At 43.5% G+C, this 27,738-nt stretch overlaps 2 protein-coding genes across 2 annotated transcripts in view; one reads left to right on the top strand and one right to left on the bottom strand.

The window, feature by feature from the left end:
- The first annotated feature begins 73 nt into the window (after positions 1 to 73).
- LOC128155315 (AP-3 complex subunit mu-2-like) lies at positions 74 to 26,411 on the top strand. Its single transcript, XM_052816957.1, has 14 exons — positions 74 to 96; positions 19,080 to 19,147; positions 20,327 to 20,405; positions 20,598 to 20,703; positions 21,081 to 21,193; positions 21,349 to 21,473; positions 21,751 to 21,910; positions 22,498 to 22,611; positions 22,704 to 22,777; positions 23,188 to 23,293; positions 24,291 to 24,449; positions 24,801 to 24,851; positions 25,221 to 25,289; positions 26,052 to 26,411. Exons 2-14 carry the CDS (start codon positions 19,113 to 19,115, stop codon positions 26,115 to 26,117), a joined length of 1,257 nt encoding a protein of 418 aa, XP_052672917.1. The 5' UTR covers positions 74 to 96; positions 19,080 to 19,112; the 3' UTR covers positions 26,118 to 26,411.
- A 155-nt stretch (positions 26,412 to 26,566) lies between these two features.
- Positions 26,567 to 27,738, bottom strand: part of LOC128155317 (CDGSH iron-sulfur domain-containing protein 3, mitochondrial-like) — a 6,687-nt gene continuing 5,515 nt past the window's right edge. The window contains exons 2-3 of the mRNA XM_052816960.1: positions 27,007 to 27,097; positions 26,567 to 26,911 (exon numbers count right to left, since the gene is read on the bottom strand). Coding sequence (XP_052672920.1) covers positions 26,679 to 26,911; positions 27,007 to 27,097 — 324 coding nt within the window. The 3' untranslated portion in view covers positions 26,567 to 26,678. The remainder of the gene's footprint in view (positions 26,912 to 27,006; positions 27,098 to 27,738) is intronic.

The raw sequence follows: 27,738 nt of genomic DNA, 5'->3' as shown, positions 1-27,738 counted from the left end.
GAGGTAATGAATCCCCCCCCCCCTTTTTTTTATTAACGTCTTGATATCGGGATCGACATTCTAAAAATAAATTTCAACTTCGTGTACACCCCTGTCGAGGAGGTATAGAATAGGGTACTTTTTATATCCTATAACCAGGCACTATAACCAGGATGTGCGCATGCGTGAACCAACTTTCCATCGGGATCGGTAAACGATTGGGAGGAAATTCGAAAGCTATTTGGAGGAACTTCGAACTGATATATGTGCAATTTAAAAATGCGATTTTTATATGAAAAATATGATCAGAAGTGATAAAAATGTTATGTACCATAGATTTTACACCAAAAAATTAAATAAATAATTGAGAGAACAATCAAAATCAATGTTACAGGAAAACAACAGGCACTTAGCATCGGAGGGGGGGGGGGGGAGGGGTTGGAATGGGGGCAGGGACATGGGGACGGGACTGCCCCCCTCCAGCACACGTTTTCTCGCAGCAAATATTTTTCTTGAATTTACTTATAAAAAAGTAAATTAACATAAAGTTGCACCCCCCCCCCCAATGTTTTTGGGACCATGTAAAATTTGAAATGAAAGAGAGGAAATAAACTGTGAAATTGAAGTTAAAGGTACACTTAGCCCCCTACCCCCACGGATTAGGATTTTCAATTATTTAAAAAGTATTTTTGAGTTGGGGTTTTTTTTTTCAAGGCAAGATTGGATGAGTCTGCCCTCAGCCCACTTTGCTACGATGCTAGGTGCCTGAACAAAATATCATGGTTTCATTACATACATGTATGCTAGTATAAAGACTTTATGTAAACCAATATTATCTCGTGCATTGTTCCATTCACCAGGTTCTACAAACACCTTAGTCCAAAATAAATAAAAAATCCAAGACAAGGAGGGGAAGAAAGAAGAAATCTATTTTCCTTTTTTTTTTTTACTCAGGAGCTATTTTGTTGGGGGGGGGGGGTTATTAGGGGTGAACAGGTCACTGACCCCTTGTAGATCTACCCATGACTTATCACCAGAGTCTGTGTGCCCATCACCAGAGTCTGTACACCCATAACCAGGGCTAGTATACCCATCACCCGGGTCTCCATACCTATCACCAGGGTCAGAGTACGTATCACCAGAGTCTGTGTGCCAGTCACCAGAGTCTGTACACCCATAACCAGGGTCAGTATACCCATCACCAGGGTCTCCATACCTATCACAAGGGTCAGAGAACGTATCACCAGAGTCTGTGTGCCCATCACCAGGGTCTGTACACCCATAACCAGGGCCAGTATACCCATCACAGGGTCTCCATACCTATCACCAGGGTCAGAGTACGTATCACCAGAGTCTGTGTGCCCTTCACCAGAGTCTGTACACCCATAACCAGGGCCAGTATACCCATCACAGGGTCTTCATACCTATCACCAGGGTCAGAGTACGTATCACCAGAGTCTGTGTGCCCATCACCAGGGTCTGTATACCCATAACAGGGCCAGTATACCCATCACCAGGGTCTCCATACCTATCACCAGGGTCAGAGTACGTATCACCAGAGTCTGTGTGCCCATCACCAGAGTCTGTACACCCATAACCAGGGCCAGTATACCCATCACCAGGGTCTCCATTCCTATCACCAAGGTCAGAGTACGTGTCACCAGAGTTTGTGTGCCCATCACCAGGGTCTGTACACTCATAACCAGGGCCAGTATACCCATCACAGGGTCTCCATACCTATCACCAGGGTCAGAGTACGTATCACCAGAGTCTGTGTGCCCTTCACCAGGGTCTGTACACCCATAACCAGGGCCAGTATACCCATCAACAGGGTCTTCATACCTATCACCAGGGTCAGAGTACGTATCACCAGAGTCTGTGTGCCCATCACCAGGGTCTGTATACCCATAACCAGGGCCAGTATACCCATCACCAGGGTCTCCATACCTATCACCAGGGTCAGAGTACGTATAACCAGAGTCTGTGTGCCCATCACCAGAGTCTGTACACCCATAACCAGGGCCAGTATACCCATCACCAGGGTCTTCATACCTATCACCAGGGTCAGAGTACGTATCACCAGAGTCTGTGTGCCAATCACCAGGGTCTGTATACCCATAACCAGGGCCAGTATACCCATCACCAGGGTCTCCATACCTATCACCAGGGTCAGAGTACGTATCACCAGAGTCTGTGTGCCCATCACCAGAGTCTGTACACCCATAACCAGGGCCAGTATACCCATCACCAGGGTCTCCATACCTATCACCAGGGTCAGAGTACGTGTCACCAGAGTTTGTGTGCCCATCACCAGGGTCTGGATACCCATAACCAGGGCCAGTATACCCATCACAGGGTCTTCATACCTATCACCAGGGTCAGAGTACGTATCACCAGAGTCTGTGTGCCCATCACCAGGGTCTGTATACCCATAACAGGGCCAGTATACCCATCACCAGGGTCTCCATACCTATCACCAGGGTCAGAGTACGTATCACCAGAGTCTGTGTGCCCATCACCAGAGTCTGTACACCCATAACCAGGGCCAGTATACCCATCACCAGGGTCTCCATTCCTATCACCAAGGTCAGAGTACGTGTCACCAGAGTTTGTGTGCCAATCACCAGGGTCTGGATACCCATAACCAGGGTCAGTATACCCATCACCAGGGTCTCCATACCTATCACCAGGGTCAGAGTACGTATCACCAGAGTCTGTATGCCCATCACCAGAGTCTGTACACCCATAACCAGGGTCAGTATACCCATCACCAGGGTCTCCATACCTATCACCAGGGTCAGAGAACGTATCACCAGAGTCTGTGTGCCCATCACCAGGGTCTGTACACCCATAACCAGGGCCAGTATACCCATCACAGGGTCTCCATACCTATCACCAGGGTCAGAGTACGTATCACCAGAGTCTGTGTGCCCTTCACCAGAGTCTGTACACCCATAACCAGGGCCAGTATACCCATCACCAGGGTCTTCATACCTATCACCAGGGTCAGAGTACGTATCACCAGAGTCTGTGTGCCCATCACCAGGGTCTGTATACCCATAACCAGGGCCAGTATACCCATCACCAGGGTCTCCATACCTATCACCAGGGTCAGAGTACGTATAACCAGAGTCTGTGTGCCCATCACCAAAGTCTGTACACCCATAACCAGGGCCAGTATACCCATCACCAGGGTCTTCATACCTATCACCAGGGTCAGAGTACGTATCACCAGGGTCTGTGTGCCAATCACCAGGGTCTGTATACCCATAACAGGGCCAGTATACCCATCACCAGGGTCTCCATACCTATCACCAGGGTCAGAGTACGTATCACCAGAGTCTGTGTGCCCATCACCAGAGTCTGTACACCCATAACCAGGGCCAGTATACCCATCACCAGGGTCTCCATACTTATCACCAGGGTCAGAATACGTGTCACCAGAGTTTGTGTGCCCATCACCAGGGTCTGGATACCCATAACCAGGGCCAGTATACCCATCACCAGGGTCTCCATACCTATCACCAGGGTCAGAGTACGTATCACCAGAGTCTGTACACCCAAAACCGGGATCAGTATACCCATCACCAGGGTCTCCATACCTATCACCAGGGTCATAGTACGTATCACCAGAGTCTGTGTGCCTATCACCAGGGTCTGTACACCCATGACCAGGGTAAGTATACCCATCACCAGGGTCTCCAGGGTCAGAGTACGTATCACCAGAGTCTGTATGTCAGTCACTAAAGTCTGTACACTCATGACCAGGGTTAGAATACCCATCATCAGGGTCTCCATACCTATCACCAGGGTCAGAGTACGTATCACCAGAGTCTGTGTGCCCATCACAAGTGTCAGTATACACATAACCAACAATAAAAAATCCAAGACAAGGAGGGGGAGAGGGTGAAATTTATATTATTTCTTTTACTCAGGAGCTATTTTGTTTGGGGGGGGGGGGGGTATAAGGGGGTGAACATGTCACTGACCCCTAATAGATCTATCCATGACCTATCACCAGGGTCTGTATACACATTACCAGGGTCAGTTACACATCACCAGGGTCTCCAGGGTCAGAGTACGTATCACCAGAGTCTGTGTGTCAGTCACCAGAGTCTGTACACCCATAACCAGGGCCAGTATACCCATCACCAGGGTCTCCATACGTATCACCAGGGTCAGAGTACGTATCACCAGAGTCTGTGTGCCCATCACCAGAGTCTGTACACCCATAACCAGTGTCAGTATACCCATCACCAGGGTCATCATACTAATCACCAGGGTCAGAGTACGTATCATCAGAGTCTGTGTGCCCATCACCAGAGTCTGTAAATCCATAACCAGGGCCAGTATGCCCATCACCAGGGTCTAAATACTTATCACCAGGAATAGTTTACGAATCAATAGGGTCTGTGTGCCCATCATTAGGGTCAGTATATCTATCACAACAGTCAGTGCACTTATCATCAGGGTTTGTACAGCCATTACCTTGATCAGTAGACTTTCACCAGGATAACTGTACCTATTACCTATCACCAGAGTTAGTTTACCTAACGGCCGTGTCAGTGTACGCATCCGTGGTTCTGAGGGCCCATCTCCAAGGTCAGTATACCTATCACAAGAGTCAGTACATTTATCACCAGTATATCTATCACATTCTCTATCACAAGGGTCAGTATACCTATCGTCAGAGTCAGTGAACGTATCACAAGGGTCTGTAGCCAGTCACAGGGGTCAGAATGTATCCATCACCAGAGTCGGTATACACAAAAGTGTAGATATTATAAGGTCAGCATACGTAACACCAGAATCTCAAAATCTATAATCAGGGTAAGTATAACCATCACCTGAGACAGTATACCTATCACAAGGGTCATGAGTGTACGTATCACCAAGGTATGTGTGCTCTTCACCAGGATCAGTATACCTATCACCAGGGTCACTCTACTTATCAACAGGGTCAGTATTACCTGACTCAGGTAATGGATATACAAACCCTAATGATAAGTGCACTGACTGTTGTGTTAGGTATACTGACCCTGGTGATGGGCATACAGACCCTATTGATGCGTACACTATACTGGTGAAAAGTATTAAGACCCTGGTGAAGGGTAAACTGACTTTTATTATGAATATACAGACCATGATGATGGGCACACAGACCCTAGTACTACGAACACTGACCCTACTAAAAGGTATAATGACCCAGGTGATATGTTTACAGTTCTGGTGATACGTACTCTGACTCTGGTGATAGGCATTATGACCCTGGTGATAGGTATGAAGACCCTGGTTATGGGTATACTGACTTTGACTACGGATGTACAGACCCTGGTCATGAGCACACAGACTCTGGTGATACGTACTCTGACCCTGGTGATAGGTATTGAGACCCTGGTGATGGGTATGCTGACCCTGGTTATGGGTGTACATACCCTAGTGATGGGTATACTGACCCTGGTTATGGGTGTACATACCCTGGTGATGGGTATAATGACCTTGGTTATGGGTGTACAGACTCTGGTGATATGCACTCTGATCCTGGTGATAGATATGAAGACCCTGGTGATGGGTATACTGACCCTGGTTATGGGTGTACAGACCCGGGTGATTGGTATACTGACCCTGGTGATGGGTGTACAGACCCCGTTGTTGGGCACACAAACTCTAGTGATGGATATAATGACCCTGGTGATAGGTATGGAGACCCTGGTGATGGGTATACTGGCCCTGGTTATGGGTATACAGACCCTGGTGATAGGCACACAGACTCTGGTGATACGTACTCTGACCCTGGTGATAGGTATGGAGACCCTGGTGATGGGTATACTGACCCTGGTTATTGGCGTACAGATCCTGGTGATGGGCACACAGACTCTGGTGATACGTACTCTGACCCTGGTGATAGGTATGGAGACCCTGGTGATGGGTATACTGACCCTGGTTATGGGTGTACAGACCCTGGTGATGGGCACACAAACTCTGGTGATACGTACTCTGACCCTGGTGATAGGTATGGAGACCCTGATGATGGGTATACTGGCCCTGGTTATGGGTGTACAGACTCTGGTGATGGGCACACAGATTCTGGTGATACGTACTCTGACCCTGGTGATAGGTATTGAGACCTTGGTGATGGGTATACTGACTTTGGCTACGGATGTACAGACTCTGGTGATGAGCACACAGACTCTGGTGATACGTACTCTGACCCTGGTGATAGGTATGGAGACCCTGGTGATGGGTATACTGACCCTGGTTATTGGCGTACAGACCCTGGTGATGGGCACACAGACTCTGGTGATACGTACTCTGACCCTGGTGATAGGTATGGAGACCCTGGTGATGGGTATACTGACCCTGGTTTTGGGTGTACAGACCCTGGTGATGGGCACACAAACTCTTGTGATACGTACTCTGACCCTGGTGATAGGTATGGAGACCCTGATGATGGGTATACCGGCCCTGGTTATGGGTGTACAGACTCTGGTGATGGGCACACAGATTCTGGTGATACGTACTCTGACCCTGGTGATAGGTATTGAGACCTTGATGATGGGTATACTGACTTTGGCTACGGATGTACAGACTCTGGTGATGAGCACACAGACTCTGGTGATACGTACTCTGACCCTGGTGATAGGTATGGAGACCCTGGTGATGGGTTTACTGACCCTGGTTATGGGTGTACTTACCCTGGTGATGGGTATACTGACCCTGGTAATGGGACTCTGGTGATACGCACTCTGATCCTGGTGATAGATATGAAGACCCTGGTGATGGGTATACTGACCCTGGTTATGGGTGTACAGACCCGGGTGATTGGTATACTGACCCTGGTGATGGGTGTACACACCCTGTTGTTGGGCACACAAACACTAGTGATGGATATAATGACCCTGGTGATAGGTATGGAGACCCTGGTGATGGGTATACTAACCCTGGTTATGGGTGTACAGACCCTGGTGATAGGCACAGAGACTCTGGTGATACGTACTCTGTCCCTGGTGATAGGTATGGAGACCCTGGTGATGGGTATACTGACCCTGGTTATGGGTGTACAGACCCTGGTGATGGGCACACAGACTCTGGTGATACGTACACTGACCCTGGTGATAGCTATGGAGACCCTGATGATGGGTATACTAACCCTGGTCATGAGTGTACAGACTCTGGTGACTGACACACAGACTCTGGTGATACGTACATTGACCCTGGAGACCCTGGTGATGGGTATACTGACCCTGGTCATGGGTGTACAGACCCTGGTGATAGGCACACAGATTCTGGTGAGACGTACTCTGACCCTGATGATAGGTATGGAGACTCTGGTGATGGTATACTGACCCTGGTTATGGGTGTACAGACCCTGGTGATGGGCACATAGACTCTGGTGATACGTACACTGACCCTGGTGATAGGTATGGAGACCTTGGTGATGGGTATACAGGCCCTGGTTATGGGTGTACAGACTCTGGTGATGGGCACGCTGATTCTGGTGATACGTACACTGACCCTGGTGATAGCTATGGAGACCCTGATGATGGGTATACTAACCCTGGTCATGAGTGTACAGACTCTGGTGACTGACACACAGACTCTGGTGATACGTACATTGACCCTGGAGACCCTGGTGATGGGTATACTGACCCTGGTCACGGGTGTACAGACCCTGGTGATAGGCACACAGATTCTGGTGAGACGTACTCTGACCCTGGTGATAGGTATGGAGACCCTGGTGATGGGTATACAGGCCCTGGTTATGGGTGTACAGACTCTGGTGATGGGCACGCTGATTCTGGTGATAGGTATAGAGACCCTGGTGATGGGTATACTGGCCCTGATTACGGGTGTACAGACTCTGGTGATGGGCACACAGACTCTGGTGATACGTACTCTGACCCTGGTGATAGGTATTGAGACCCTGGTGATGGGCATACTGGCCCTGATTATGAGTATACAGACCCTGATTATGGGCACACAAACTCTGGTGATACGTACTCTGACCCTGGTGATAGGTATGGAGACCCTGGTGATGGGTATACTGGCCCTGATTACGGGTATACAGACTCTGGTGATGGGCACACAGATTCTGGTGATACGTACTCTGACCCTGGTGATAGGTTTGGAGACCCTGGTGATGGGCATACTGGCCCTGATTATGAGTATACAGACCCTGGTGATGGGCACACAAACTCTGGTGATACGTACTCTGACCCTGGTGATAGGTATGGAGACCCTGGTGATGGGTATACTGACCCTGGTTATGGGTGTACAGACTCTGGTGATGGGCACACAGACTCTGGTGATACGTACTCTGACCCTGGTGATAGGTATGGAGACCCTGGTGATGGGTATACTGACCCTGGTTATTGGTGTACAGACTCTGGTGATGGGTACACAGATTCTGGTGAGACGTACTCTGACCCTGGTGATAGGTATGGATACCCTGGTGATGGTTATACTGGCCCTGGTTATGGGTGTACAGACTCTGGTGATGGGCACACAGACTCTGGTGATACGTACTCTGACCCGAGGTATAGAATAGGCTACTTTTTATATACCATAACCAGGCACTATAACCAGGATGTGCGCATGCGTGAACCAATTTTTCCATCGGGATCGGTAAACGATTTGGAGGAAATTCGAAAGCTATTTGGAGGAACTTCGAACTGATATATGTGCAATATTTAAAAATGCGATTTTTATATGAAAACTTCATCAGAAGTGATAAAAATGTTATGTACATTAGATTTTAAACTTAAATAAATAATTGAGAGAACAATAAAAAGCAGTGTTACAGGAAAACAACAGGCACTTAGCATCGAAGGGGGGGGGGGGGGTGGAGTGGTGCAGGGACAGGGGGACGGGACTGCCCCCCCCCCCCCTCCAGCACACGTTTTCTCGCAGCAAACATTTTTCTTGAATTTACTTATAAAAAAGTAAATTAACATACAGTTGCCCCCCCCCCCCCCCAATGTTTTTGGGACCATGTAAAAACTTAAATGAAAGGGAGGAAAAAAACTGTGAAATTGATGTTAAAGGTACACTTAGCACCCTACCCCCACGGATTAGGATTTTCAATTTTATAAAATTATTTTTGGGTTGTTTTTTTTTTGTGCAAGTCAAGATTGGATAAGTCTGTCCCCACCCCACTTTGCTACGATGCTACGTGCCTGAACAAAATATCATGGTTTCATTACATACATGTATGCTAGTATAAAGACTTTATGTAAACGAATATTATCTCGTGCATTGTCTCTTTCACAAGGTTCTACAAACACTATAGTCCAAAATAAATAAAAATCCAAGGCCAGAAGTAGGAGAGAGGAAAATATCTATTTTGCTTTTCTTTTTCTCAGGCCTGAGCTATTGGGGGGGGGGGGTGGGGTATTAGGAGTCAGTGACCCCTTGTCCATGACCTATCACCAGGGTCTGTATACAGATAACCAGGGTCAGTATACCCATCACAATGGTCTCCAGGGTCAGAGTACGTATCACCAGAGTTGGTGTGCTGATCACCAGAGTCTGTACACCCATCACCACAATCTGTACACCCATCACCAGGGTCTGTATACCCATCATTAGGGTCAGTATACCTATCACAAGGGTCAGAGTACCTATCACCAGGGTCTGTATACCTATCACCAGGGTCAGAGTACGTATCACCAGAGTCAGTATACCCATCACCAGAGTCTGTACACCCATCACCAGGGTCTGTATACCTATCACCAGGGTCTGTATACCCATCACCAGGGTCTCCATACCTATCACCAGGGTCATAGTACGTATCACCAGAGTCAGTATACCCATCACCAGAGTCTGTACACCCATCACCAGAGTCTGTACACCCATCACCAGGGTCTGTATACCCATCACCAGGGTCAGTATACCAATCACCAGGGTCAGAGTACCTATCACCAGGGTCTGTATACCTATCACCAGGGTCAGAGTACGTATCACCATAGTCAGTATACCCATCACCAGAGTCTGTACACCCATCACCAGAGTCTGTACACCCATCACTAGGGTCTGTATACCGATCACAAGGGTCAGTATACCTATCACCAGGGTCAGAGTACCTATCACCAGGGTGTCCATACCTATCACCAGGGAAAGAGTACGTATCACCAGAGTCTGTACACCCATCACCAGAGTCTGTACACCCATCACCAGAGTCTGTACACCCATCACCAGGGTCTGTATACCCATCACCTGGGTCAGTATACCTATCACCAGGATCAGAGTACGTATCACCAGAGTCTGTACACCCATTACCAGGGTCTGTATACCTATCACCAGGGTCAGAGTACGTATCACCAGAGTCAGTATACCCATCACCAGAGTCTGTACACCCATCACCAGGGTCTCCATACCTATCACCAGGGAAAGAGTACGTATCACCAGAGTCTGTACACCCATCACCAGAGTCTGTACACCCATCACCAGAATCTGTACACCCATCACCAGGGTCTGTATACCCATCATTAGGGTCAGTATACCTATCACCAGAGTCAGTGTACCTATCACCAGGGTCTGTATACTAATCACCAGGGTCAGAGTAAGTATCACCAGAGTCAGTATACCCATCACCACAACCTGTACACCCATCACCACAGTCTGTACACCAATCACCAGGGTCAGTATACCCATCACCGGGGTCAGAGTACCCATCACCAGGGTCTCCATATCATCACCAGGGTCAGTATGCCTATCACCAGGGTCAGAGTACATATCACCAGAGTCTGTACACCCATAACAAGGGTCTGTTAACCCATCACCAGAGTCTGTACACCCATCACCAGGGTCTGTTAACCCATCACCAGGGTCAGAGTACCCATCACCAGTGTCTAAATACCTATCCCCAGGGTCATTATACCCATCACTAGAGTTTGTGTGCCCAACACCGGGGTCTGTACAACCATAACCAGGGTCAGAATACCCATCACCAGGGTCTCCATACCTATCACCAGAATCAGAGTACGTATCACTAGAGTATGTGTGCATATCACCAGGATCAGAATACAGATAATTAGGGTCAGTATACCCATCACCAGGGTCCCCATACCAATCACCAGGGTCTCCATACCAATCACCAGGGTCAGTATAACAATCACCAGGGTCAGAGTACCTATCACCAGGGTCTGTATACCTATCACCAGGGTCAGAGTACGTGTCACCAGAGTCAGTATACCCATCACCAGAGTCTGTACACCCATCACCAGAGTCTGTACACCTATCACCAGGGTCTGTATATCCATCACAAGGGTCAGTATACCTATCACCATGGTCAGAGTTGCTATCACCAGGGTCTCCATACCTTTCACCAGGGAAAGAGTACGTATCACCAGAGTCAGTATACCAATCACCAGAGTCTGTACACCCATCACCAGGGTCTGTATACCCATCATTAGGGTCAGTATACCTATCACCAGGGTCAGAGTACCTATCACCAGGGTCTCCATACCTATCACCAGGGAAAGAGTACGTATCACCAGACTCTGTACACCCATCACCAGAGTCTGAACACCCAACACCACAATCTGTACACCCATCACCAGGGTCTGTATACCCATCATTAGGGTCAGTATACCTATCACCAGGGTCAGAGTACCTATCACCAGGGTCTGTATTCCTATCACCAGGGTCAGAGTACCTATCACCAGGGTCAGAGTAAGTATCACCAGAGTCAGTATACCAATTACCAGAGTCTGTACACCCATCACCAGAGTCTGTACACCCATCACCAGGGTCTGTTTACCCATCACCAGGGTCAGAGTACCTATCACCACGGTCTCAATACCTATCACCAGGGTCAGTATACCTATCACCAGGGTCAGAGTACATATCACCAGAGTCTGTACACCCATGACAAGGGTCTGTACACCCATCACCAGAGTCTGTACACCCATCACAAGGGTCTGTTAACCCATCACCAGGGTCAGAGTACCCATCACCATGGTCTAAATACCTATCCCCAGGGTCATTATACCCATCACTAGAGTTTGTGTGCCCAACACCGGGGTCTGTACAACCATAACCAGGGTCTCTATACCTATCGCCAGAATCAGAGTACGTATCACTAGAGTATGTGTGCATATCACCAGGAACAGAATACACATAACAAGGGTCAGTATACCCATCACCAGGGTCTCCGTACCAATCACCAGGGTAAGTGTACGTATCACGTCTGTGTGTTCACCAGGGTCTGTACACCCATAAACAGGGTCAGTATGACCATCAAAAGGGTCTCATTACCCATCACTAGGGTCAGACTCCGTATCACCAGAGTCTGTGTATATCATCAGGGTCAGTAAACACATAACCAGGTCAGTAAACGTATTACTAGGTCTGTAAACCTAACACCAGGGTAATTATACCCATCACTAGAGTTTGTGTGCCCATCACCAGGGTTTGTACATCCATAACCAGGGTCAGTATACCCATCACCAGGGTTTCCATACCTATCACCAGGGTCAGAGTACGTATCACCAGAGTGTGTGTGCTCATCACCAGGGACTGTATACATATAACCAGGGTCAGTATATGTATCACCAGGGTCTGTAAATATATCACCAGTGTCAGAGTACGTATTACCAGAGTCTGTAAATCCATCACCAGGGTCACAGTACATATCACCAAGCTCTGTGAACCCATCACCAGGGACTGAATACGTATCAACAGGGTCTGTAAATCTATCAGCAGGGTCATTATACCTATCATTACTGTCTGCGTGCCCATCACCACGGTGTAAACACTAATAACCAGTGTCAGTATACCCATCAAAAGATCTCAGGTCCGAACAAGGTCAGTGTTTGTATCACCCGGGTCAGTATACCCACTACCAGGGACAGTATACCAATCACCAGGTCAGAGTTCGTATCATCAGGGTCTGTAAACCTATCATCGATAGCAGTATACCTATCAACAGGGTCTGTGTGGCCATCACCAGGGTCTTTATACACATAATCAGGGTCAGAATACGTATCAACAGGGTTTGTAAACATATCACCAGAGTCTGTAAACTAGAGTTTGTGTGCCTATCAACGAATTCTGTATGCCGTTAACGAGGGCAAGTATACCCATCTCCAATGGGTCTCAATACCTATCACCAAGGTCAGAGTTCGTATCACCAGAGTCCGTGAGCTCATCACCAGAATCTGTATACATATAACCAGGGTCAGTATACGTATCACCAAGGTCTGTAAATCTATTACCTGGATCAGAGTACACATCACAAACCACTGTGTAGCCATCACTAGGGTCTGAATACGTATCACCAGGGTTTGTAAATCTATGAGCAGGGTCATAATACCCATCATTAGTGTGCCCATCACCAGAGTCTGTATTCCCATAACCAGGGTCAGTAAACCCATCACCAGGGTTTCCATACCTATCACCAGGGTCAGAGTGAGTATCACCAGAGTCTGTGTGCCCATAACCAGGACAAGCATACTGATCACCAGGGTCTCCATACGTACACCAGGGTCAGAGTACGTATTACCAGAGTCAGTACACTTAAAACCGGGACCAGTATGCCAACACCAGGCTGTCAGTACCTAACACTAGGGTCAGTGTACGTATTACCAGGGTCCGTGTGCCAATCACCAGGGTCAGTTTTCATCTCCAATGTCAGAGTACGTATCACCAGAACTGTAAACCTATCACCTGGGTCATTATACCTTTTACTAGGGTCAGTGTTCGTAGTACTAGGGTCTGTGTGCCCATTATCATGCTCTGTATATCCATAACCAAGGTCAGTTTACCCATCACCAGGGTCTAAATACTTATCACCAGGGATAGTTTACGAATCAATAGGGTCTGTGTGCCCATCATTAGGGTCAGTATATCTATCACAACAGTCAGTGCACTTATCATCAGGGTTTATACATCCATTACCTTGGTCATTAGACTTTCACCATGATAATTGTACCTATTACCTATCACCAGAGATAGATTACCTAACGGTCGTGTCAGTGTACGCATCACGAGGGTCTGTGTGCTCATCTCCAAGGTCAGTAGACCCAATTGATGCGTACACTATCCTGGTGAAAGGTATTAAGACGCTGGTTATGGGTATACTGGCCCTGGTTATGAGTGTACAGACTCTGGTGACGGGCACACAAATTCTGGTGAGACGTTCTCTGACCCTGGTAATAGGTATGAAGACCCTTGTGATAGGTACTCTGACCCTGGTTATGGGTGTTCAAACCCTGGTGATGGGCACACAAACTCTAGTGATGGGTATAATGACCCCGGTAATAGGTATTAAAACCCTGGTGATGGGTATACTAGTACTGACTTTGGTTATGGGTGTACAGACTATGGTTATGAGCACACAGACTCTGGTGATACGTACTCTGACCCTGGTGATAGGTATGGAAACCCTGGTGATGGGTATAATGACCATGGTTATTGGTGTACAGACTCTGGTGATGAGCACACAGACTCTGGTGATACGTACTCTGACCCTGGTGATAGGTATGGAGACCCTGGTGATGGGTATAGTGACCCTGGCTATGGGTGTACAGACCCTAGTGAACACAGAGACGTGATACGTACACTTACCCTGGTGATTGGTATGGAAACCCTGGTGATGTGTATACTGACCCTGGTTATGTGTATTCTGATCCTGGTGATACGCACACATGGGTATAATGACCCTGGGGATAGGTATTGAGACCCTGGTGATGGGTATACTGATTTTGGTTACGGATGTTCAGACCCTGGTGATGAGCACAGACACTCTGGTGATACATACTCTGGTCCTGGTGATACGTATGGAGACCCTGGTGATGGGTATAATGACCCTGATTATGGGTGTACAGACCCTGCTGATGGGTAAAATGACCCTGGTTATGGGTGCACAGACTCTGGTGATGAGCACACAGACTCTGGTGATACGTACTCTGACTCTGGTGATAGGTATGGAGACCCAGGTAATGGGTATTCTGACCCTGGTTATGGGTGTACATACCCCGGTGTTGGGCACACAAACTCTAGTGATGGGTATAATGACCTTGGGGATAGGTATTGAGACCCTGGTGATGGGTATACTGACTTTGGTTATGGGTGTACAGACCCTGGTGATGAGCACACACATTCTGGTGATACATACTCTGGTCCTGGTGATAAGTATGGAGACCCTGTTGATGGGTATAATGACCCTGATTATGGGTGTACAGACCCTGGTGATGGGTATACAGACCCTGGTGATGGGTGTACAGACTCTGGTGATGGGTGTACAGACCCTGGTGATGGGTATACAGACCCTGGTGATGGGTGTACAGACTCTGGTGATGGGTGTACAGACTCTGGTGATGGGTGTACAGACTCTGGTGATGGGTATACCGACTCTGGTGATACATACTCTGACCCAAGTGGTAGGTATGGAGACCCTGGTGATGGGTACTTTGACCCTGGTGATAGGTATACTGACCCTGGTGATGGGTATACAGACCCTGGTGATGGGTGTACAGACCCTGCTGATGGGTATAATGACCCTGATTATGGGTGTACAGACCCTGCTGATGGGTATACAGACCCTGGTGATGGGTGTACAGACTCTGGTGATGGGTGTACAGACTCTGGTGATGGGTGTACAGACTCTGGTGATGGGTATACCGACTCTGGTGATACGTACTCTGACCCAAGTGGTAGGTATTGAGACCCTGGTGATGGGTACTTTGACCCTGGTGATAGGTATACTGACCCTAGTGATGGGTATACAGACCCTGGTGATAGGTGTACAGACTCTGGTGATGGGTGTACAGACCCTGGTGATGGGTGTACAGACTCTGGTGATGGGTGTACAGACTCTGGTGATGGGTGTACAGACTCTGGTGATGGGTATACTGACTCTGGTGATACGTACTCTGACCCAAGTGGTAGGTATGGAGACCCTGGTGATGGGTACTTTGACCCTGGTGATAGGTATACTGACCCTAGTGATGGGTATACAGACCCTGGTGATAGGTGTACAGACTCTGGTGATGGGTGTACAGACTCTGGTGATTGGTGAACAGACTCTGGTGATGGGTATACCGACTCTGGTGATACGTACTCTGACCCTGGTGATAGGTATACAGACCCTGTTGATAGGTACTCTGACCCTGGTGATAGGTATACTGACCCTGGTGATGGGTGTACAGACTCTGGTGATGGGTGCCAGACTTTTGTGATGGATGTACAGACTCTGGTGATGGGTATACAGACTCTGGTGAAGGCTATACTGACTCTGGTGATACGTACTCTGACCCTGGTGATAGGTATGGAGACCCTGGTGATGGGTACTCTGACCCTGGTGATGGGTATACATACCCTGGTGATGGGTGTACAGACTCTGGTGATGGGTGTACAGACTCTGGTGATGGGTATACTGACTCTGGTGATACGTACTCTGACCCTGGTGATAGGTATACAGACCCTGGTGATAGGTACTCTGACCCTGGTGATAGGTATACTGACCCTGGTGATGGGTATACAGACCCTGGTGATGGGTGTACAGACTCTGGTGATGGGTGTACAGACTCTGGTAATGGGTGAACAGACTCTGGTGATGGGTATACTGACTCTGGAGATGGGTATACTGACTCTGGTGATATGTATACTGACCCTGGTGATGGGTATACAGACCCTGGTGATGGGTGTACAGACTCTGGTGATGGGTGTACAGACTCTGGTGATGGGTGTACAGACTCTGGTGATGGGTATACTGACTCTGGTGATACCTACTCTGACCCTGGTGATAGGTATACAGACCCTGGTGATAGGTACTCTGACCCTGGTGATAGGTATACAGACCCTGGTGATGGGTGTACAGACTTTGGTGATGGGTGTACAGACTCTGGTGATGGATGTACAGACTCTGGTGATAGGTGTACAGACCCTGGTGATAGGTACTCTGACTCTGGTGATGGGTTTACAGACCCTGGTGATGGGTGTACAGACTCTGGTGATGGGTGTACAGACTCTGGTTATGGGTATACTGACTCTGGTGATGGGTATACTGACTCTGGTGATAGGTGTACAGACCCTGGTGATAGGTACTCTGACTCTGGTGATGGGTTTACAGACCCTGGTGATGGGTGTACAGACTCTGGTGATGGGTGTACAGACTCTGGTTATGGGTATACTGACTCTGATGATACGTTCTCTGACCCTGGTGATAGGTATACAGACCCTGGTGATAGGTACTCTGACCCTGGTTATAGGTATACTGACTCTGGTGATGGGCGTACAGACTCTGGTGATGGGTGCTAGACTTTTGTGATGGATGTACAGACTCTGGTGATGGGTATACAGACTCTGGTGAAGGCTATACTGACTCTGGTGATACGTACTCTGACCCTGGTGATAGGTATGGAGACCCTGGTGATGGGTACTCTGACCCTGGTGATTGGTATACATACCCTGGTGATGGGTGTACAGACTCTGGTGATGGGTGTACAGACTCTGGTGATGGGTATACTGACTCTGGTGATACGTACTCTGACCCTAGTGATAGGTATACAGACCCTGGTGATAGGTACTCTGACCCTGGTGATGGGTATACTGACCCTGGTGATGGGTATACAGACCCTGGTGATGGGTGTACAGACTCTGGTGATGGGTGTACAGACTCTGGTGATGGGTGAACAGACTCTGGTGATGGGTATACTGACTCTGGAGATGGGTATACTGACACTGGTGATATGTATACTGACCCTGGTGATGGGTATACAGACCCTGGTGATGGGTGTACAGACTCTGGTGATGGGTGTACAGACTCTGGTGATGGGTGTACAGACTCTGGTGATGGGTATACTGACTCTGGTGATGGGTATACTGACTCTGGTGATAGGTGTACAGACCCTGGTGATAGGTACTCTGACTCTGGTGATGGGTTTACAGACCCTGGTGATGGGTGTACAGACTCTAATGATGGGTGTACAGACTCTGGTGATGGTAATACTGACTCTGATGATACGTTCTCTGACCCTGGTGATAGGTATACAGACCCTGGTGATAGGTACTCTGACCCTGGTGATAGGTATACTGACCCTGGTGATGGGCGTACAGACTCTGGTGATGGGTGTTACAGACTCTGGTGATCAGCACACCAACTCTGGTGATACGTACTCTGACCCTGGAGACCATGGTGATGGGTATACTGACCCTGGTTATGTGTATACAGACCCTGGTGATAGGTCATGAACAAGGGGTCAGTGACCTGTTTGCCCCTAATACCCCCCCCCCCCCCCCCAAATAGCTCAGGCCTGAGAAAAAGAAAAGCAAACTAGATATTTTCCTCTCTCCTACTTCTAGCCTTAAATTTTTATTTATTTTGGACTAAAGTGTTTGTAGAACCTTGTGAAAGACACAATGCACGAGATAATATTGGTTTACATAAAGTCTTTATACTAGCATACATGTATGTAATGAAACCATAATATTTTGTTCAGGCACGTAGCATCGTAGCAAAGTGGGGTGGGGACAGACTCATCCAATCTTGACTTGCAAAAAAAACCAAAAAACAACCCAAAATTATTTTAATAAAATTGAAAATCTTAATCCGTGGGGGTAGGGTGCTAAGTGTACCTTTAACTTCAATTTCACAGTTTATTTCCTCCATTTCATTTAAGTTTTTACATGGTCCCAAAAACATGGGGGGGGGGGCAACTGTATGTTAATTCACTTTTTTATAAGTAAATTCAAGAAAAATGTTTGCTGCGAGAAAACGTGTGCTGGAAGGGGGGGGGGGGGGGCAGTCCCGTCCCCCTGTCCCTGCACCACTCCACCCCCCCCCCCCCCCCCACCCTTCGATGCTAAATGCCTGTTGTTTTCCTGTAACACTGCTTTTTATTGTTCTCTCAATTATTTATTTAAGTTTAAAATCTAATGTACATAACATTTTTATCACTTCTAATGAAGTTTTCATATAAAAATCGCTTTTTTAAATATTGCACATATATCAGTTGAAGTTCCTCCAAATAGCTTTCGAATTTCCTCCAAATCGTTTACCGATCCCGATGGAAAAATTGGTTCACGCATGCGCACATCCTGGTTATGGTGCCTGGTTATGGTATATAAAAAGTAGCCTATTCTATACCTCCCCTGTCTGTACAGTGTAAACAACACTAAAAACTAAAATTATGATAAACAGTCTATTCATAATCAACAGTAGTGGGTGAGTTTTAAGAATTATATCTGCTCTTAGTTTATTTTATAATAAGTTTACGATCAGCATACCATTGTCGGAGGGAAAGCAACAAGGAACACTGGAAAACCGGTCACGAGATTTTATATCTTGCTTCAAGTCTTTAATCAGATAATTGATGTCTGATATTTTTGGTTGACTTTAAGCATTATAATATACTTTATTAAAAGGAAATTTTGGAAAAGGTTTCAAAGATTTTTTTATTATCTACTTCTTCGACATGCTACATCTCGTTATTACTTGACACGTTCTCCATTTCGTATACATCATACGTCCCTGTATACACATGTAGACGAGATCGATGTGTGGGTATAATCATGATGCATGTGTGTATAATCCGAGAGTCCTGACTCTAAATAACCCCTGCTTATAATTACCTTATTATTACCATGTGCAACTTTATTTCTTGGATCTGGCTTCAGAAATATGTCTCAGCTGGAGAGAATGCAGTAATGAGATGTTTCAATAATAATTTTATTTGTTTATCCTTACTGATTTGCCATGCTTGTTAGATCACAGACAGAGTTGCATAACTATCAAAATGTTGGCTTTTGATTGAAGTCTGAAGACACAAGCATTAATTACTCTGTTTGTAAACAAATTGTTTATGACAAAAGAAGTAAAACTGTAGCCAATATAAAGTTAATTCTAGTCTAAAGAAATGTCCATTCTAATAATGATTAGGTGAGAAATTTTCTATAATAAGTCATGGAAACATCTTTTGGAAACCCATGGTCAGTCTCACTTCTCTTTCTTAGCATAGGAGATAAGGGATTAGCTAGACCGACCTAGGTTTCTAGCGATGTAACAAAAGAGGCTTTATGAGACTCGGTTTACCTGTATGTCATTGTTTCAGGTGAATTTGACATGAAGTTAAGCTAGGTTTGAAGTGATAAGTTGTGTTTAATATTAAAATGACAGCTAGGGTAATTTACCAGCTCCATTTATAAAAGAAAATCGAAGTAAAAATATTTACAAAAATTGCATACCATTACCGGTATTTTTTGGCTTTCCCGTATCCAGATGTGAAAAACACACACAAAATTTATTGAGTTGAAACAAACAAAATTATCATAATGCAGGCAAGTTTGCAGGGTCAAACCAATGAATATGCATGTAATATATGTTTCTGTTCTTTCTTCCTTACAGAGATGTGTTTATGGAAAAGCACTGGAAAAGTGTCATTCACAAATCAATTTGTGACTACTTTTTCGAGGAACAAGGAAAGGTACTGTTCTTTGTTCAAATACATTTCTCTTGAATGAAATAAACCTATACATGTACCTAAAGTGAAACTGACAGCAGAAAAAAAGAGAGACTGTAAGACTTAAATTTCCAGAGTGATCTCCCTTAGCAGATAGTTATGTAGACTGGTGTGTGATATGCTTTTAGGCTGATTTCTTGATCTCTCTGTCCACAGGCAGGGAGTCCCGAGGATGTCCCCCCTGTGATAGCCACGCCCCACCACTACCTCCTCAACATCTATAGAAACCAGCTGTACTTTGTAGCTGTAGTCACAACAGAAGGTTTGTACACAATGTCTATAGAAAGACTTTACTTGTGACTTCACTAACTCATTGACATGAAGATGTAAAGTACATGCAGATATGTGCATATGTATGTTTTGATATGAATACTAAAGGGAATGTGTATCTTATGCCGAAACAGAATAAAGATCAAAATAATTTGTACTAATAATATATCTTATTTTCATGGTCAATATTATTATTTGTAATTTTTCATAATGGACATGGGCCTGTCTTCAGTATAAATGTAGCCCCATACTGATTTTTTATTTTTGTCATGCTTATGAAATACTTGATTTTCAGTAAGTGTGTATAAAAGTCATTATGGAAAACTATTATGAACTGTTTGATCTGATAAAGTTTGTCTCTATTTTCAGTACCTCCCCTCTTTGTTATTGAGTTCCTACACAGAATTTTCGACACATTTGAGGATTACTTCACAGAATGCTCTGAGACAACACTGAAAGAACATTTTGTTATTGTATATGAGGTAAATAGTTTTTTTTTCTCTCTCTCTCTCTCTCTCTCTTTCTCTCTCTCATTTCCATGAATAAAGATAATATAATTTGGTGAGCAAAAAATATTGCTGCCATGTCCACATCATTGCAAATTACTCAATGTTTGTGTGTGGCATTGATGTAACAGCTGCTGGATGAGATGTTGGACAATGGATTCCCTCTGGCAGTGGAGTCTAACATTCTGAAGGAACTGATTCGGCCTCCAAACTTCTTACGAACCATCACAGACACAGTCACTGGCAAAAACACAGGGTAATTAGTACTTGTACTGATCTATACTAAATCTTCACAGTTAATGCGTACTGGGTAATACTTATGTACCTCTTTGACATCTACAAAGTTTTCAGACACTGGGTAATCTAAGTAATTGTAGATTTATTGAGTTTTCAGACATCTCTTGTTTGACTCTGATAGATTAAGAATAATTTTTTATAATAAAAAAATTTAAAATATACGTGAAATTCTGAGCTTTTCAAAGTTTAAGTACTTTGTATATGTAGTGACTTTTGTGCTTTTTCTACCTATACAGAGTCAGTGCCACTCTCCCGACCGGTCAGCTGTCTAATGTACCCTGGAGGAGGACCGGCGTGAAGTACACAAACAACGAAGCCTACTTTGATGTTATAGAGGAAATCGATGCCATCATAGACAAACAAGGGAACACAGTCATAGCGGAGGTCCAGGGATATGTAAGTGCTGCTGTTAGCTTCTACCATTTAATTACTGTAAGATATGTACCTCAAGCACAGGTATCAGGGTAGGGAAACTCGCAAGCTTAGTAATACTTTTAGCTCCTGCAAACTACACAGTTAAGATCACTGTACTCAAGATAGAGTCTTTTAACCTTACTTGAACTTTTAAAAACCTCATGAGGTTATGATACAAAAAACTGCATGATTTTTCTCTACATCAATTGATGTAAAATTGACAACAGCAATACACATAATTGTAAATCAACTTTTTATTCACTACGACTTTATTTTATTTCACAAGTTGCCAGAGATAAACTGGTTTGCGGTGATTTGTTTTCACAATCAAGATGTAGATTATCAGGAAAATAAGTAAACAAGACATTTGAGGTGAGGTTCGCAGTGAGAAATATTTATGGCGACAAGGTTCTCGTGAACCTCAGGAAAATTTCTCGCACATAAATAAAAATTGGTGTAAAGTACTGAGTATGTACATATTGTCAATTTCGGAGAGACTGTTTAGTGTCCAATTCACTCAAAAACAAAATTCTGATGATAATATTTGTGCACCTCTTTTCATATTACAGATAGATTGTCTGATTAAGCTGAGTGGGATGCCAGATTTGACCTTGTCCTTCATTAACCCCCGTCTCCTGGACGACATCAGCTTTCATCCATGTGTGCGGTATAAACGATGGGAGGTAAATGACCTTCAAATGTATACAGTTTTTCCAAGATGTATGTACTTGTAATCGTATAACATCTGCTTGAAATGTAACAATCTGTTTTTCAGAGTGAAAAGGTTTTGTCATTTGTCCCCCCTGATGGAAACTTTAGGTTGATCTCGTACCATATAGGAGCCAATAAGTAAGTAATCGAGCCATCATCTTACTAAATGGATTTTCTATTCTGTTAACGAACTTCTAATTTACTCCTTTTATTCTCAACATGCTAGTATATTGTTAGTACATGTGTATTTTAGTGTATAAAGTACTATGTGCTCTATAAATTCTATACATTAAAGTTTAAGCAAGTTATTTATTTTACATGTTTGTACAGTTTTTTCTCTACCGTTACATTTTTTTGGTTGCTGTTTTATGCTTGCTTGGTTTTTTTATTTATTTTATGGATGCAATCTATGAGATAACATGAATAAAATCTATATATTGGATCATAATTTGATGCTCATATTTGTGGATAATAGATTTATCTTAACATTTCTTTAGTATTTGATGCTCTTGTTTCCTTATAAACAATTTCTGATTCCATGTTTTCAGTATGGTAGCTGTACCTCTATACATCAGACACAACATTCAATACAGAGAGGGCAGTGGGGGGAGGTTTGAGGTCACCATAGGACCCAAACAAACCATGGGCAAAGTGGTGAGTCACTGGGCCACTCCATGCAATATACAATAATACTTGCTTAAAAAGAATTCAGATACAAAGAAGTCAGAGTTCAGCATCTTGAAAGATCTTATACTCATGTAGAAATTTCATTTGCCAAATACTGCTACTTATTAACCATAGATTGTCACTAGTGTAGGGAAGAAATCCTGAATTACATTTTGAATTTTGTTTACATGTACTGATAAAATTTCAAATTCTTACTTAAGTATGATCTTAAGGCCAAATCTTATCTCCTTCCCATTTCCCTACTGATTCAATGAATACTGCAAAACACTAAAGGACTATATATGATAAGGGCCTAAAATGGCCCCCTAAAATGAACATCATCATTTTCCTATCATTCTTCGTTTTCTTAGTACAGATATGTATGTGATATGTTTACATAATATTCATTTTGGTTCAAGTGCCCACAATTTAGAAATATGACATCGTAGGGACAACCTTTTCCCGCCATTTTGGCATTTTTAGCGTAAAACAGCTTGTTTTCAAGCAGTTTTTCCTTCCGAAAACATAGAGCGCATTCTTAAACAAATAAAATATTTTAATCAGAGATGTATCTAGCCAAGACTAATAAGTGACAAAAATATTTTCCTTGTTCAAGCATGCGCTCTATATTTCCCATTCGTAAATAGATAAGAAAAATGTCAATTTTTGGATGATTTTTATTGAATTTTAGAAATGGCCTCACTTCTGACATCATATACTACCAGTGAGTGCAAATAAATCAAATAAATAGATGAAAAATATATTTTATATCAACTCTTCTAAAAAATTAGTTAACATTTTATTGTACCCGAAACACTTAAAAAATGGCGAATTATGGGGGCCAAATTTAACTCTTATCATATATAGTTCTTTGGTGTCCACAGAATTCCTTATTAGCAAGTTTTCAGATTCTGTGACCTCTTTCAATCTTAATTAATTAAGGTATTTTCAGCGCATATATCAGACGGTTTGTAATCTGTTTTAGGTGGAGAACATATCCTTGGAGGTTCCTTTCCCCAAGTCTGTACTGAATCTCACCTTGACCCCCTCACAGGGAAAATACACTTTCGATCCTGTTGGCAAAATACTAACCTGGGATGTAGGTCGGATGGATCCTACCAAACTCCCCAGCATTAAAGGAAATGTGAGTTTATTATATAAAGCTTAAGTTTGATGACTGCTCTGGGTAATGAGGGTACGTAGATGCTATGGTAGAGTACAGCAGTGTGTTATATATGCAAGAGAGTTTAGAGAGTATATGTTAATTTTGCAGAACGATCGATTTATCCTATATACCTTATTTGTGAAGTTAAAGAGAATGTCACGTATGGTACCTATAACTGTGTTCAATATGGCTAGTGTGTACACATGCATGTGAAGTGAATTACCGTACTTGTACGGAATGAGAGAGTATCCTGTGTAGCAGCTTGTCTACCCATGATGCATTTTACTTATTGACAATATTAACTCTTTGTTTTCTGCTGCTCTTTTACAGATAAGCTTACAGAGTGGCCATCCAATACCAGAGTCAAATCCCACAATTAATGTAAGTCTTTACAAGTCTTATACAGGGCTGTATTCAGGATTGTAGCAGCTACCTAGCTCTACATAGAACGATACACTAGCTCAGTGCTAACAGCATTAATTCATTTAATGTATTAAATAGGACCTACTAGTATCTCATTTATCAGAAAATTATAACATTTCTCTACCACTTGTACATGTATCATAGCATTTTCTTAAATACATTATAACGTATATGCATATATTAATGGTATAAAGAATCTGTCATACATGTCAATAACAGAATTAAACTTCCATGGAGTGATTTTGACATATAATGTATTTTGAATCACCCTTAGATGTTTTTCATGCAGGTTTAAAGTGTTATGTTACACTAGTGCTCTGTTTGTAGATGAACTTCAGTATCAGTCAGATGGCGATATCTGGAATCAAGGTCAACCGACTGGACATGTATGGGGAGGTCAGTAAACTTCAGTCAGTGCTCTCATTTCATATAAAGCTAGTCTCTAACTCATACCTTTCCTAATTAAAGAGTGAAACTTCTCCGTTTAAAATATGAATAAGCTGCAAAGATTTCTCAAAGATAGAAAAAGGTCACCAGAGTGTCTCAGGTAATCTAATAAAGCATACTGTGAATTCCTAATGAAATGTGAGGAATAAAATCTGTGTAAAATCACAAGGAACACCCCTCACAGATTTTAAAATCTTATTATTTTTTGAGAGTTGGGAACTATAAGAAATATGGATAACTGTTCCGCGTTCCCAAGTTTATATTCTCGAGATTTGATACAAGGAAGCTGGATCGCGAAATTAAATACTAATATAATAAAAGAAATCTTTGGCCATTCATCAGTGTCAAGCCATGAATTTAAAGTAGCTGGATGGTCAAAATATTTCCATATGATTTAAGTTACAATCAAATTTTAAAATGTATTTTCATTTTATCAGAGAGAAAAATTACCAAATTGAACTTTATTTCATTTTGAATATGAATAGTTTACAAAGAGCTTGCCATTTCTGGAGGGTTTTTTTAAGAACCTAAAAGACAATCCAGGTCTCTTTACCTTTCCTATGAAACCGATGGAGGTCCCCATCAAAATGAAAATAAATCATTTTATAAGAAACAATTAATATGATTGGAATATTTAAATTTTTACTCTGTTTATAAAATAATAAACTTTATTTAGATGGATAAATATAGCTCTATTTTTGCTGTTTGTAGAAATATAAGCCATTCAAAGGAGTGAAGTACATGACAAGGGCGGGAAAATTTCAGTTCAGGACTTAATAATATCAAAATGGTGTAGAATGGAATCGTGCTGAAAATGAGGACAATGACTCACAAAGTATGTGAACAGATAACGGATATTCAGTCCAGGACGGGAAGGAATCAGAATTCAGCAAGGCTCTAACGACTGGATTGACTACAATACTACATGTATACTTGTTAATGTGTTCACAGTAGTGTAGAGCAATTCTTTGTTTTATCTGAAGAGTAATTTATTGTTGTTGTTTTAAAATTGAAGGAAATACATGTAATATGTGTACTTGAAGTATGAAATGAACAATTAAACATGCTGCATATTTGAATGTCATTGTTAAATTTCAATCACAAAACTGTGTGCTCCCATGTTAAACACTGATGTACCCTTTTTTGGCAGTTCAATATTTTCAAATTTAGTAGATTAAATCTTAAATACTCTCTTGCAGTATTTTGAAGCAGGAAAAATCACAATTGACAACAAGTTTATGTAAAAAACTAGCTTTATATGGTTTGGCATGCATGACAAACTACATGTATAACATTAATATAATAATATCACAGAGAAGAGTATGAGGTATAAATCAATCAAAAATCTGGAACCCAGCCACATCCTGTACACAGTTTACTGTTGCTATTGTGATTGTCTTGTTGCCGTGGACACACTTCCTGTCGCTGTAACACTTGACAGGGTAGATTTGTGTGTGTGGCATCACAGAAGGGTGGGTCTTTGGTGTACTTACAGGCACATATCTGGAAAAGTCTCTGTTCTTTTGACACTTTCCACCTCAGTGGCTTTATTCCTGTGCCTTTGTGAGACCCTGAACAAATAACATTCAACTCTTTTGTTGGTATAACATTCAACACTTTCAATGAATTTAAATCATGCTGATTGGTGGAGGAGATGCAGACTTACCATCACACCAGGGTTGTTTTTTGCTCAGGCCACAAGCACACCAGAGTCGGACATCTCCCTGTTTTAGATCAGAGACGGTGCATGGACCATACTGAGAAAGAAAATATGAAAGCTACAGTTTGTTTACTTGTATATAAGGTCCATATTAATAAAACATCACAAGTATAAATTCTATATTTATGTTACCGGTACTTTGTTCAGAGGTATTGACTATTGTACTGTTATACTACTTTCTCGAAACTCATAAAAACTACCATAATATAACCAACAAGAGTAAACCAGTAAAATTGCTTATTGATTTGTTTACCGGTATATAAAAAGTTTGGACACTTATTAACTCTTTAGGCAAAACAGCAGTTACTCTTGCATAATAATACTGTGCATTACAACATACAATAGCAGTGAACCGACATTCATCATACAGTCCATACAACACAATACACTTTGGGCAGACATTCATCATAAAAATACACAGGATAACTGTGACTAGACATTCAAGAGAACTTAAAATATCTGGGGAAAACACAATCATCATACCAGAGTTGGGGTCAATTACTTTGAAAAGTAATTAATTACTATCAAATACATTGGGATTTTATCAATAACTTGCAATTACAATTACATTGATTTTTAAAAATGTAATTAATTACTCTCAATTACTTTGATAATTAAGAAATAAACAACGTTATTTAGTGAACATGGCGTTATGAATAGCAATTGCTCTGTTGGCAT

Source organism: Crassostrea angulata, chromosome 7 (genome assembly GCF_025612915.1).
Source record: "Crassostrea angulata isolate pt1a10 chromosome 7, ASM2561291v2, whole genome shotgun sequence".
Taxonomy (NCBI): Eukaryota; Metazoa; Mollusca; class Bivalvia; order Ostreida; family Ostreidae; genus Magallana; species Magallana angulata.
The sequence above is the reverse complement of the archived record's forward strand: the minus strand, read 5'-3'. Positions and strand labels throughout refer to the sequence as shown.

Bases quoted from the DNA above. Each gene is read 5' to 3' on its own strand.
- LOC128155315 (XM_052816957.1), top strand. From the start codon at position 19,113: ATGATAAACAGTCTATTCATAATCAACAGTAGTGG. The intron at 20,406-20,597 runs GTACTGTTCTTT...CTCTGTCCACAG, and splicing joins TTTTCGAGGAACAAGGAAAG to GCAGGGAGTCCCGAGGATGT. The intron at 23,294-24,290 runs GTGAGTCACTGG...AATCTGTTTTAG, and splicing joins AACAAACCATGGGCAAAGTG to GTGGAGAACATATCCTTGGA.